This window comes from Cyprinodon variegatus, unplaced genomic scaffold (genome assembly GCF_000732505.1).
Source record: "Cyprinodon variegatus isolate N-32 unplaced genomic scaffold, C_variegatus-1.0 Scaffold150, whole genome shotgun sequence".
In the NCBI taxonomy this organism is placed as follows: Eukaryota; Metazoa; Chordata; class Actinopteri; order Cyprinodontiformes; family Cyprinodontidae; genus Cyprinodon; species Cyprinodon variegatus.
The window spans coordinates 788780-801264 of record NW_015150603.1 but is presented as its reverse complement, the minus strand read 5'-3'; the positions used below and the strand labels follow the sequence as shown (position 1 = coordinate 801264).

General features: G+C 36.1%; 1 protein-coding gene across 1 annotated transcript in view; it reads right to left on the bottom strand.

Moving 5' to 3' along the window:
- dock10 (dedicator of cytokinesis 10) overlaps positions 1-12485 on the bottom strand; it is a 90453-nt gene that overhangs the window by 36933 nt on the left and 41035 nt on the right. Inside the window, exons 2-4 of the mRNA XM_015377268.1 lie at positions 9164-9283; positions 5071-5160; positions 4518-4600 (exon numbers count right to left, since the gene is read on the bottom strand). Of these exons, the coding sequence (XP_015232754.1) occupies positions 4518-4600; positions 5071-5160; positions 9164-9283 (293 nt within the window). The remainder of the gene's footprint in view (positions 1-4517; positions 4601-5070; positions 5161-9163; positions 9284-12485) is intronic.

The window sequence follows — 12485 nt, the reverse complement described above, 5'->3', positions numbered from 1 at the left end:
CCTTTTCACTCAAATCACAGCAGTGGCAAACAGCTGTAATTCTTCATTGTACGGTGGGCTTTAAAGCATATTTCACTTTAGATTGTTGCTTAAATCTGGAAGCAAGCAGAATGCTTACATGTAAAGTAAACAACACTCTAAAATTTGCGTTTCCCACATTTTATAAATGACAGCACCTTAGGGACTACAGCTCTATAAGTGTGGTGCTGCAAGTTGTCTATGTGTCCCTTTTTTATTTAATGGTTCATCCTGTCTTTTCAGAGGTCATGTGAACCAGCTAAAAGAATATAGTGGTACAGAGGAGGGACATTCCTGTGGTTGCAGGGCTGCTCTGGGTCAGCTTCCCTGGGACTCACTAAACTAAACTTAAGTGACTGATAGTCTTATTTAAGTCAGAGACTTGGCTATTTAATTTTTAATCAACATGATAACTGACATCAGAATCAGTGAAACAATGTCAGATCTTTGGCAAAAAAAGGGGTCTACAATATAGGATTACATTTATTTATAGACCTTAAATAAAATGGACTTTTATAGCATATTCTTACAATGCAAAGCAATAGACATTTCTACCTTTAATCTGACTTTTTTTATTGAGCAATTGACAAACTCACATTGACTAAAAATGTATTAATTTATTAGAAGGCATGAGATTCTAATGAAATAAACATAATTTAAATTCCTTTATATTTAGATTTTTACCGTATTTTCACGACTATAAGGCACATATAGACGTCTTTTTTCCTCAAAATGTGCGGCGGGCCCTATAGTGCGGTGCGCCCTATGTGTGTTGTTACTGCGGACGTTGTTGAGACCACCATGAGAACGTTAAAGGGGGAAGTGTGGGTGTGGACGAGGTGCCGCTCACTTTCGACATCCCGGTGAATCACACGGTGGAGAAGAAGGGGACCAGCACGGTAGCGATACACACAACGGGGTATGAAAAGGCGTCGTTTACTGTTGTGCTTGGCTGCCACGCAAATGGACAGAAACTGACCAATCACTATGGTGATTTTTCAAAGAAACTTTGCCTAAAGAGACTTTTCCAGCTGGAGTCGTTATTAAGGCAAATGAAAAGGGCTGGATGGATGAGGAGATGATGAAAGAGTGGCTGAGGGAAGTGTATGTGAGGAGACCAGGTGGTTTTTTCCACGCATCACCATCGCTGTTAATCTGTGACTCCATGCGTGCCCATCTCACACCCGATGTGAAAAAAAAGGTGAAACAAATGATCGGGGTAAACCGGCCATTCAAAGTAAGGCTGCGAGCGGCTTGGGAGCGATGGATGACAGACGGAGACCACAGTTTCACGAAAAGTGGAAGGCAGCGCCAGGCAAGTTACGCCACAGTTTGCGGATGGATTGTAGCTGCTTGGGCTAACGTATCAGCTGGCACTGTTGTTCGAGCTTTCGCAAAAGCCGGCATTATTTCCGAGGAGCCGCCCGGCACGGACAGTGACTCTGACAGCGAAGAAGGGGAAATTGGCATGTCTGATTTAGCGCAGCTGTTTAATTCAGAAACAGAGGATGATGACTTTGATGGGTTTGATTAATAATTTGTAATAAATACATGAATAAAGCACAAACATACTCAGTTTTTCTCCCGCTCTATTTTTAAATACGCAGTAGAGGTATTTAAAGGTAGTGGAGGACATGTACCTGTATATAAAACCCGCAGCCTATAATCCGGTGCACCTTATGTGTGTTAAATACAGTAATGGCACACATAACTGAGACTGCGCCTTTTAGTACGGTGCGCCATATGGTCATGAAAATACGGTATTTATTTTTGGTAGTTTGCATGCACCCTTTAACTAGGGAAGTCCTAAAAAAACGTTTTGATTTCATAATTCGACATCAAATATAGCAGCTCTGAGTATTGAAGAATATGGATATTGACCTGACACAATATCAGGGTAAATCATACATACTTCAATTACTCCTTTTGTAGCGAGACATATTGAAAAAGGCTTGATCAAATGATATTACTCAAACAGCAATAAATATGAGAACAACCGACTCGTTTATCATTATTTCATGGTTTACACAAACTTTAAATGGAAGGGGAGCATAATAATATTTGAGATTTTCAATACAAGTCAATAAAGTCCAATATTCATATTCAAGCAGATATCTAAACTGAATTGAGTTTGTATTATCACTGTGTTTGCAACTGTTTCGACTATTGTTGTTTTTTTACATTAAATAATGTCTCTCTTGTAATTGCAGCATTAAAACTAATGAAAAAGCATGCAGAAATAAAACAGAAATTGAAAAACAAAATCAACCAAAAGAAAACCGAGCAGTTTGTTCACTGTTCTATCATCACTGGAAATCATGTGGCAGCATAGGGAAGTTAGTATTTTTATGAATGTCTGATATTTCCTGATTACGGAGGCAGACTGTAAGGAGATAAATTAGTCTGCTCATGCGCTCTTTGTTATCTGAAAGCCCAAGCCAGAACTGAACTGCACTGAGACCTACCAATGAACTAGTACCATATTAGAGCGGTTCGCTTGTGTCTGGCGTGGTCCGGTTCAGTTGTGCGTGCCATTTACACTCAACATTTATCTCAGTTACCAAGCTTGGACCGACCTCGGCACAATTTTCAAAAGGGTAGTCTAAATGGTGTCCTACAGTAATGAAATATGTATCTTATATTATTAATTTTATACTTAATTATACTTAATTAAGGTGGCTGTAAAGTTAAAATTATCTCTGCTGCCAGTAGCTAATGTCTATTTTTAGTGACTGTGGAGAAACATAACAAAATAGCTAAATGACCACATGAAGCATCGATATCTGGTTATTAATTTTAATATATTATAGCTTTAGGGGTATATGATTTTGACATATGTCTGTCTAAAGAGGGGAGGTTTAAAACTGACCAAGATAATATGAACCATCCCAAGCACCATAGGACTCCAGAGTTAATATTAATATACAGTAGAAGTGACCCTTTGTTTATTCATCACATTATTGTTTTTTATGTGGATTTGTTGTGTATTCAATACAATCGTACAAAACATAATGTCTTTAAAATACTTGAAACAATGGTGACCAATGGTAGATTTTTCAATAATAAAAACATGAAACACATCAGCTGGAATAGGATATAGCGTCCAAATATGGTACGGATCTGCCATGTGGTCAGTCTCCGCCCCTTTCTGATTGCTGCAGCGACAGCTTACTCTTCCATATAACAAAATCACCGTCCATGTGGTGTATGTTCTTGTCACTTGCTGAAACAATAGAGCTATTTAAGTGGTTGCAAATCATGGCTTGTTTAAAAAAATGCATTCCTGAGTCATGTCAGATGAGCCTCAACAATCCAGACACAAATGTGGTGAAGTTCAAAGACCACTTGTAGTTTACAAATCAAGATATAATTGTGTATGCATCACAAATACTTTTGTGAATCTTATCTTGTGAATGTGTAAGTTTTTTGTGCTTGTTCAAATCATTATGTGCTTGTGTGGTTTGTCCTGTTCATGTGTTGATCACAGGATCACATTAGTATGACGGAGTATTAGCACCAGGCTTGAGATTTTTATTTATTTTTTTATTCGAGAATGAAGTCGTAATATTATGAGAATAAAGTGACAAAATCACGAGAATAAAGTCATAATATTATGAGAATAAAGTCATAAAATTAAGCGAATAAAGTTGCAACGTGAATAAAGTCAGAACATTACGAGAATAAAGTCATAATATTACGAGAATAAAGTTGTATTTTATGACAACTCTTACAAGAAGCACTTTCTTCCCTAAAATGAGGAATGTCGAGCATCATGTGAAGTTATACTTGGACATCGGTTTGACAAATAAGGAAATCTTTTAGCACACCATCAGATTGGGCAGCATGTCAAAGTGGACTCAGGTTGCTCTTTGGTGGTGCTGGCCGGCCGCCATATGCTGGTCGGAGCTCGAAGCTTTCTTTCTGAAACGGGTTGTGGTATGATTACTTCATTCACCTAATTTTTCAACTTTATTCTCATAATTTATTAATTAATTTATTATTATTTTATGAATTTATTCTCATATATGTACAACTTTATTCCCATAATGTTATAACTTTATTGTCGCATTTCAAATAAAAATTAAGCTGTAGCCTGGCCCTAATAATCTGTCGTACTTTTAGATACATACGTATTTAAGACTGATACAAAAAAAAAAAAACTGGTCTAATAGTAACCCAAAGATATCCCAGAAATATGCCAACTTAAAAGTAGTATGTAATAGGAAGGCTATTTTTATTTATACTGTATATATATATATTTTTTATTGAGCAGAACGACACCTTTTAGCATGTGTCATAAATAGGAAACTAAAGTTTAACATGAAGATAATATTTCAAAAAGCTTACCACATCACCAACCTTGATATTATTATTTAAGTGCAAAACTAAACTATAAAGCTCCATCTTTATAGGCTTAGTAATTAACTCATTAAAATACTAATAGCCTTTTTGTTCTGTAAAATGCAAAACAAGTACAGGACCAGTAAAGATGTCATTACCTGGGCAGCAGGCGATAGTCTCCAGCATAATCATCATATTTGAACTGGACCACATTTAGCTCAGAGTTATAATATTTGCAGGCCTGGAGATAAGGATGAAGAACACATATTAAGTTTTTACAAAACAAAAACAATTCAATGGAAACTGAGGACAAAAAGCAGAGAAAATATTCCCACAGTTAAGATGGGTTCAAGGGATAGATTTTAAAGTGAAAACTTCTCATTTCCATCAGAGCATTTAAATTAAAAAAGGGAAGTATATTCAGATGTTTGTTGATATCTTTAGACTGACAGAGATTGCTTGACTGGTTTAAGTACTACTTTCAGATGGTATGTGCAGTACAATGGAAGTCACACCGACTGCAGGGAAGTTTCACATCCTGCCTGTTTGGTCAACATAGTTTTACTCTCCTTTATATATTTATACACATTTATATAAATATTTTATCACCCAGGAAACCTAAAACATATCTAATCTCCACCTACACAGTCAAAAATGTTTAATTTCTCCTCAATTTAACCAAAAAACATTGTCACATTAAGATCATCTAACCTGTCTGACCAGCAGACATTCAGCCTGGAGTTCTGCCCCCTCAGGGACCGTTGACTTTAGAGTTCGTCTCTCTTGAGGCACCGTGGAAACCTGCAGAGATAAAGAGGTAAATAAACCTTGGTTACTTAGTTGGAATTACTTGTAAAATGCTCTACTAGTTAAAGTAATTTGACATAGACTGGGTTCTTTTTTTTTAATCCAAAAAATAGGAATTCTTCTTTAGATCGTATGATATTGGCTCCTAGTGGTATTAGAAAAAAAACAAAAATAGTTATTCAGCTTTTGTCTTAAACCAACCAAACCAACATAACAATATTACCGTAATATGACTAAAAGCAGCCATATAATAATACATTTTCTTTATTGTTTTTGCTTTGCTGCATTAATGTTTACCTCTCTGTTACTATAATTCTCACATGGACAGATTTATTGATGAGGCTTTTCCTTGCCAATACCAATTTCTGGTTTTCTTTATGTCAGATCAGCTGGTTACACTTTTTACCAAATCTGACTATAGTGCATAAATGTAGAAATATATTTTTTTTCTTTTTTTTTTAAACTTTAGATCTAAGGAAGGTTGTTGGTAAAATAATTCAAATACAGCACTACATCCCTAAATCATGCAGGGTTATAGCAAATTTTTTGGACTTGATCTTTTGCAGATATTTCAAATCACTCAAAAATGTCACCATTGTATGACACCTAAAGAAGCTGCTTCTATTTGACTTATATTAAACAAACTGCTCTAAAGCTGTGGTTTGCAAGCTGCAAGGAAATTGTTGGTTAAAGCTGTGGTCTCCGGACTAGCTATCAAAAAACACACGTAATTAGTTAAACTGTTAGCTCAAAATAACTGCCAAACTGCTTTAGATAAAGATAGATAGATGCAAATTACAAACTTCTGATGTTTAATCAAATAGCTGGTGGCGTTTTTGACAGCTATGTTTCAGACTGTTTGCATTCTAAAATATTCCACTAATGTAATAAGTAATTTGGATCAACCCAGAAGTTTTCACTTCAGCTCTAATATGGCCAATAATATCACAACCGAATCATAAGAATAAGGCCTAAGACAGCTTTTTATTGACAGTAGAGAAAATAACAGACCTATGATTATTATCATTCTGAGTCAAAGCTTTGGATGAAAATTTAGATAATTTGAATCATAAAATAAACCTATAAACAGGCAATATTAACTTCTATATACCTTATTCCTTATAATCTCAGCTAACAGCAGAACAGGACCTTCTCAAGAGCTACATTCTAGCTCATGTGGGTGTGAAGTGATTAGCATTCATCTGAAATGTAAAAATACAGCAACCGTTTCTACATTGTATACAGCTAAAACTCGTCATAACTTCAAACTTTTGATCCATACAAAATTCAAAAAGAAAACCCACACAATTCACTCTCCCCATGTAACCCATCCCCTTAGGGAGCAGTGGGCTGTCATTGTGCGGCACCCGGGGGAGCAGTATGGGGGTTAAGGGTCTTGCTCAGGGACCCAGAGTGGCAGTCTGTGGGAGTGGAGCTTAAACTCAGAACCTCAGGATACCAAGCTCAATGCCCTAACCACTAGGTCACCACGCCCTTTCAGTAGCTGTGCTTTTTTATGAATCAGTTGTAAGTATACACGAAAGAACAGAAAGTTACCAACTGATGTTACTCTGAACTAGTCATGTTGAATCTTGGGTACCATATCTACATACGTGAAGGGGCTATGTTAATCTGTTCAAGTATTTATAAACCACCCATGAAAGGACATGGGTTCTGTTGCCCATAGACCAGCGTGTTCTACAGTAAAATATCTAAGACGCAATAATCCGGAACACAACATCAAAAGACTATATAAATATAGTAATAAAAGCTTGTAGGAGAGTGTAGTTCCACTGTTTGAAAAGAAAAACACAGGAAGAGTCCATGACTATAAGATCAACATAGAAATAATGATTACATTTTGAGGTAAAAGGGAAAAGGTTGTAAGTCTAAGAACACCGCTCTAGTATGGGAATAGCAAGATGATGCTGTGTGGGTGTTTGCATGTTCTCCCTGTGCAGGCGTGGGTTCTCTCCGGGTACTCCGGCCTTCTCTCAGAGTTCAAAAACATGACTGTTGGGTTAATTAGCATCTCTAAATTCTCGAGTGAGTGTGTGTGTGTGCATGGTTGTTTGTCCTGTTTGTTCTATAGACTGGCAACCTGTCCAGAATGTACCCCCCCCTCTCGCCCAGCTAGACAGCTAGAGATAGGCACCACCACCCCTTGCAACCCCAGCAGGTAAAAGCGAGATGGAAAATGGAACTGGTCCTCTTCATTAAATAGATAGATCATTTCCACACATTCATGAGCCGACATTTTAGCGACAAAAGTGACTTCAAAATTAAGAAGTACTTTAAGGATTTTATCATATTAGTAAGCAAGTGGCTTTAATACAGCATAGTCAGTATTTTAGAAAGGCCTACACAAAGCCTGGATCTCAGTCTCCTAAAAAGTAGAGACCAATCTGAAAAGGCTAACATCTAACTGGCTTTTGACAAAACTAACCACCAGGTTCTTTCGTAAGAAAGTCCAACAAACTATTTAAAGAGGCTTGTGGAGTAAAACCTCAAAACTTACAAAAGGGATCCAGTTTAACCACTTAGCAAATAATTGAGAACATAACGACACCAGTTTCCTCATGAAAGTGATGTATCATTAGGAATGATACAACCAAGATAAGATTAGTGGGTTTAAAAGCAATTTGAGCAAATAGTGAGGAATTTTATCTAAACCTTTTAATAAAACATATATAAAATACAATTATTCTGAAAATTAACATATATTAACTACAGCATGGAAAGGGAAAAATATGCTTATCTTGTATTTAATGTCTTAGAGGGAGAGTGGAGTGGGGTAAAGTTGCTATTAGCAGGTCAGAGTGTAAAGAAATATTGAGACTGAAAAATTAACACACGCTCATCAGCATCTTTACAATCTGATCATAAAAATGTTACTCTCTCTGAGCTTAGACTAAAAAAACTAATACCTATAACTCATAAACCATGCAAATAATAAAGGGCTATATTCCCAACTTTAAAATAAAAAATAAGCAATCATTGAGCAGACCTCAATAACCAATTTTAATTGTAAATGTTGGAATTTAGCCTTAAATGCCTATGGGGACAAAAAATAAAATAAAAATGAATCTGCACCAACATACAGACTGATTAAATGCTGTGCTGTCAGCAGTTTTTATTTCACCGGTGATTTAGCAAAACAGCAGAGCTAAAAGTCTTCTCATTGATTCATATTCTGGCAGGACATGTCGACTTATAAGCAAGAAAACTGACTGAACATTGTGGGAATGAAAGTGAGAGAAGATTACTTTGCTGCCAAATAAGCCTGGCAACCAGCAAAGTCATAAAAAAGCTTCAGTTCTGAGGTCAAAAGCAAAGCAGCCAATGAGGCCATTTTATTGTGCAGCGAATGCACATCTGCAGCAAAGCATTGGCATAGTAATGAAGGTGGTAATGAACAAAGAGCTAAGGAGAGCCTAATCTTTTAAATGATTGAAAAGTAATGCTCTGCATGCAGGATTAGTGTGCGTAAATGATTGGCTTTAATAATGAGCTGAACAATGTTGAACACTTCTTTTTAATTATCCATCTATCAAGGCTCCTTTGCTTTCATTACTTTATATAAACACAACTCTCTGGCAATTCTTAGTAGTACTGCTACATTTGAATAAATGAACGATTTATTTATGGAGTAGGTTTAATATTTTCCAGAAGCTCCGTCTCAACAATAGACTCCTTCTACAAAGTCTTTTCACAGCTAAGCTATAATGGCTGTACGAAATACTGAGTTAAACAAAAACAAAAATATTTTAACATCAAACAGACAGAGGTTAGAGTAAAGCATCCCATTAATACAAATAACAGAAAAAGTACAATTTAGAGGTAACATATAGTAGAAATACATAGTAGTTATACTGTATATGGTATACATAGTAGTATATATAGTAAAAAATCAAATATGATCTAAGGTTGATTTCTTCAAAAAAATAAAACCAATGAAACCTCTCACCAAAGCATATACAATCGTAAACAAGCTTACCGAGAAATCATTGTCTGGAAAAAGGAGCAGGTCTCTCAGAGGGTCCTCCTTCAGCTCTTCCCAAAGCTCGGAGACAACAGCTTCATAGTCGAGAGGATCGATCAGCTTTGGCTTCTCCTGCTGCATAAAAAAAAAAAAAAGAAATATTGAAAGTTATATTTGTGATCTATGGACTATAAAAGATGTATAGCTATCCAATATGTTAGAATACAATATAGAAATACAATAAAATGCAAAGCAAATGAAAGAGTTGCATATGTTATGTGATATAACTTGACTACAAGTTTATAAATCATTGCACATAATTGTAATATGGACTAACTTGTGGCTATGTTTAATAGTATGTTGGTTTTGAAAAGGGAAATCATTATTAACACAACACCAAGGCAGATAGACATCGACATTAACTGTAGATAAGCCACTGCTGCTTCCTAAAAAGCACTTTACAAACAATGTGAAGGTCTCTTTTACTGCATCAGTTTCTCAAGTTGAAAGAACATAAGGTGAGAAGTTCATGGCTAATGGAATAAAACTGAGCATTAATGGCTGGTTTGGAAGGACTATAGATACATTGATATCCCTAAGCAATTTTAGAGACTTTGCTAAGGGCAGCCTCATGCTGTAGGATCGCTTTTTTTCTTTGCAGAGACAAGAAACTGGTTAGAATAAATGCTAAAAGAAGCTAAATGAAGGCTAGTCTAAAGATCAAAGATAAACAGCGGCGGGCGTGCTTTGGTGGCGCAGTGGTTACCGCACACGACCCATGTATGGAGGCCTTAGTGTGGTCCTTTCCCGCATATCTCTCCCCCTCTCTCATACCCCCTTTCCTGTCAGCCTACTGTCCATTACAACAAGCCACTAGTGCTGTAAAATCTAAAAAAAAAAAAACCTAAATAAAATAAATTAAAAAACATAAGCAGCGGCAAAAAGACTGGAGTGGAGGCTCACCTTCCGCTAGGACAACAATCTTACATGTACAGTCAGAACAACAATAGAAATGTGTAAATCAATTATATACACTAGGAAAAGAAAACTAGACACACCCCAAAAGGCTTGCAGTAGTTATTGCAACAAAACAAGGTTCTTCATTCACTCAACTGAGCTCAATACAAATGTGTGCCACAGTATTCAAATTTTAAATCACACAGAAAAAAAAAAAAATCATACTTTATTTTCCATCTCAATATTATATGCTCCTCTCTATTGGTCAATTACATTAAGTCCTAATGTAATACATGATCGTTTTAAACTTTAATAAGAAAAAATGTAAAAAAGTTCAAGAGACATAAATATGTTGGCATGGCACAGTACAAAAAAAAATGTAAAAAAGAACAGGACACTATGTAAAACAGAACTACGTATTGAAACATCAGAGTATAGAAACCTTTTCATAATTTCAATCAGCAGATGCTGTCTCAATACCTCAGAAAACTGATTGGGCATCAGTATATACTTGCAAATTGTTTAAGTGCAATGCATTCTTATAGTCAAAGCAGATAATATATTTAGTGATGACCAGCAGAAAAGGTTCAACCAAGTTCATAAACATTTTTTGAAAGGCCTCACAAACCTTGTCATGGAAATAAGGTATATTTCTGCAGCAAACAATCATTAAAAACATTCTTTTACTGTTTAAATTATATTGGCATCTTAAGTTATTCTCTAATTTGAACTTTCAGAGTGATGCATCAAACAGACTGAAAAAAAAACAGCAATAAAATGCAATCTCTTGTCAAGTGATTTTTTTTTTTCAGACACTTCTTTTAGAGTGTAAAGAACAACAGGACAAGGGATAAAACAAATAAGTGGTGGGATTTACCCCCAACGAACAAATAAGTGGTGGGATTTACCCCTAATGGACAAATAAGTAAGCATTGCTAATAGCCATGAACTTTAGGTGTTTTACCATGACATCACAGAAACCTTAAATAAGTTTCAGAGGAAGTGGAGCCGCTGCTAAAGTGCAGCTTTGACACACCCCAGTGTGAACACTGTGATGCTTCAAAGCAAACAAGATGATTGGCAACATTGCATCACACATTTTTGTAGTTTCTCATTTTGATTAAATCAACATAAAAAGTTTAATTGCAGTTCTTAATATAATAGAAGGCGTATTTTCATTTATTCATCCAACATTAAGAAACAGCAACTCAACACTTAGAACTGTTTTCAGCTGCAATATTAGCCTTTGCTCAGATAAAATGTTAAACCACCCCACAGAATGTAAGACCTTTTTAAAAGAGCAATATAAAAATGTTTAGATCAGAGGACAGCAGCTTCTGTCACTCAGAGAGAAGCAGCCCTGAGCAACAACAGCAGAGCGAGAGGCGTAGCAGGTTGTGGTCAGAAACCCAGAGGAAGTTATGATCGCTAGTTCAGTTCACAGCAATAACGCAGTCTGGGCTTCACAGATACACTCAACAGCTTCATTGTTTCTATAGGCCCCTTTGGCACAAAAGTGAAACACATTAAGACAGACTGAAGGAAGTACGGTTTTAGGTCTATTCAAAGGCAATTATTATAGCAAGTTTCTCCATTAAAACTCAGCATACTTTATGTCACAAAAAGGGCACACAACTGGTTACCGCAAAGAAATCTAATTTAGGATTGTCATAATTTCTTTAAAATTACTTAATCTTGGTTATCAACAAAAGACCGCTGAACCTTTAGTATATTCGACTGAATGCTACCAACTAATGAATCCATTGAATATTTGAACTGCATAAACATGTAATGTTATATTCAGCAGGAGATTAAGAGTAAAGTCTTATTTTAATTGACTCACCTTGACAATAATGAAACAGTTACAAGCATGTCTATGAAGGAAAAACAAAGGAATGCCAGCACGTTTTTTTTTTTTACAAAGCAAACTTAGCATGGTCAAAGATAGGTTTTTATTTAGAGGGTACAATTATCTAATGAGTGTAAATCACAAAAGTATATATTTTATAAATAATTGGTGGTCAACCACTGGCACATAATAGTTACTCATCTCAACTACAGTAAAGAAGATTGATACGTTAAGTAGAAAAACAAATACATACAATGCTGAGGCGGCTGAAATCCGCTCGCGCTCGTTTGGATTTTATTTTCCTCCTGAAGGTGATTTTGCTCCTGAAACTCATTGCCGGCAGCAGTTACAGGACTACACCAAGAACCTGAAGTCAAGAAAAGCTATACAGCAGACATTGTGGGCATGTGCTCTTTTAGAAGCAGAACTAACTCTCTGTATGAGCTTGCCTCAACACACGTGGATGCAGAGGAAGTTGATGTGTGACTGTCCAACAGACACACCACACACACACTCACAGCAAGAGAGTCC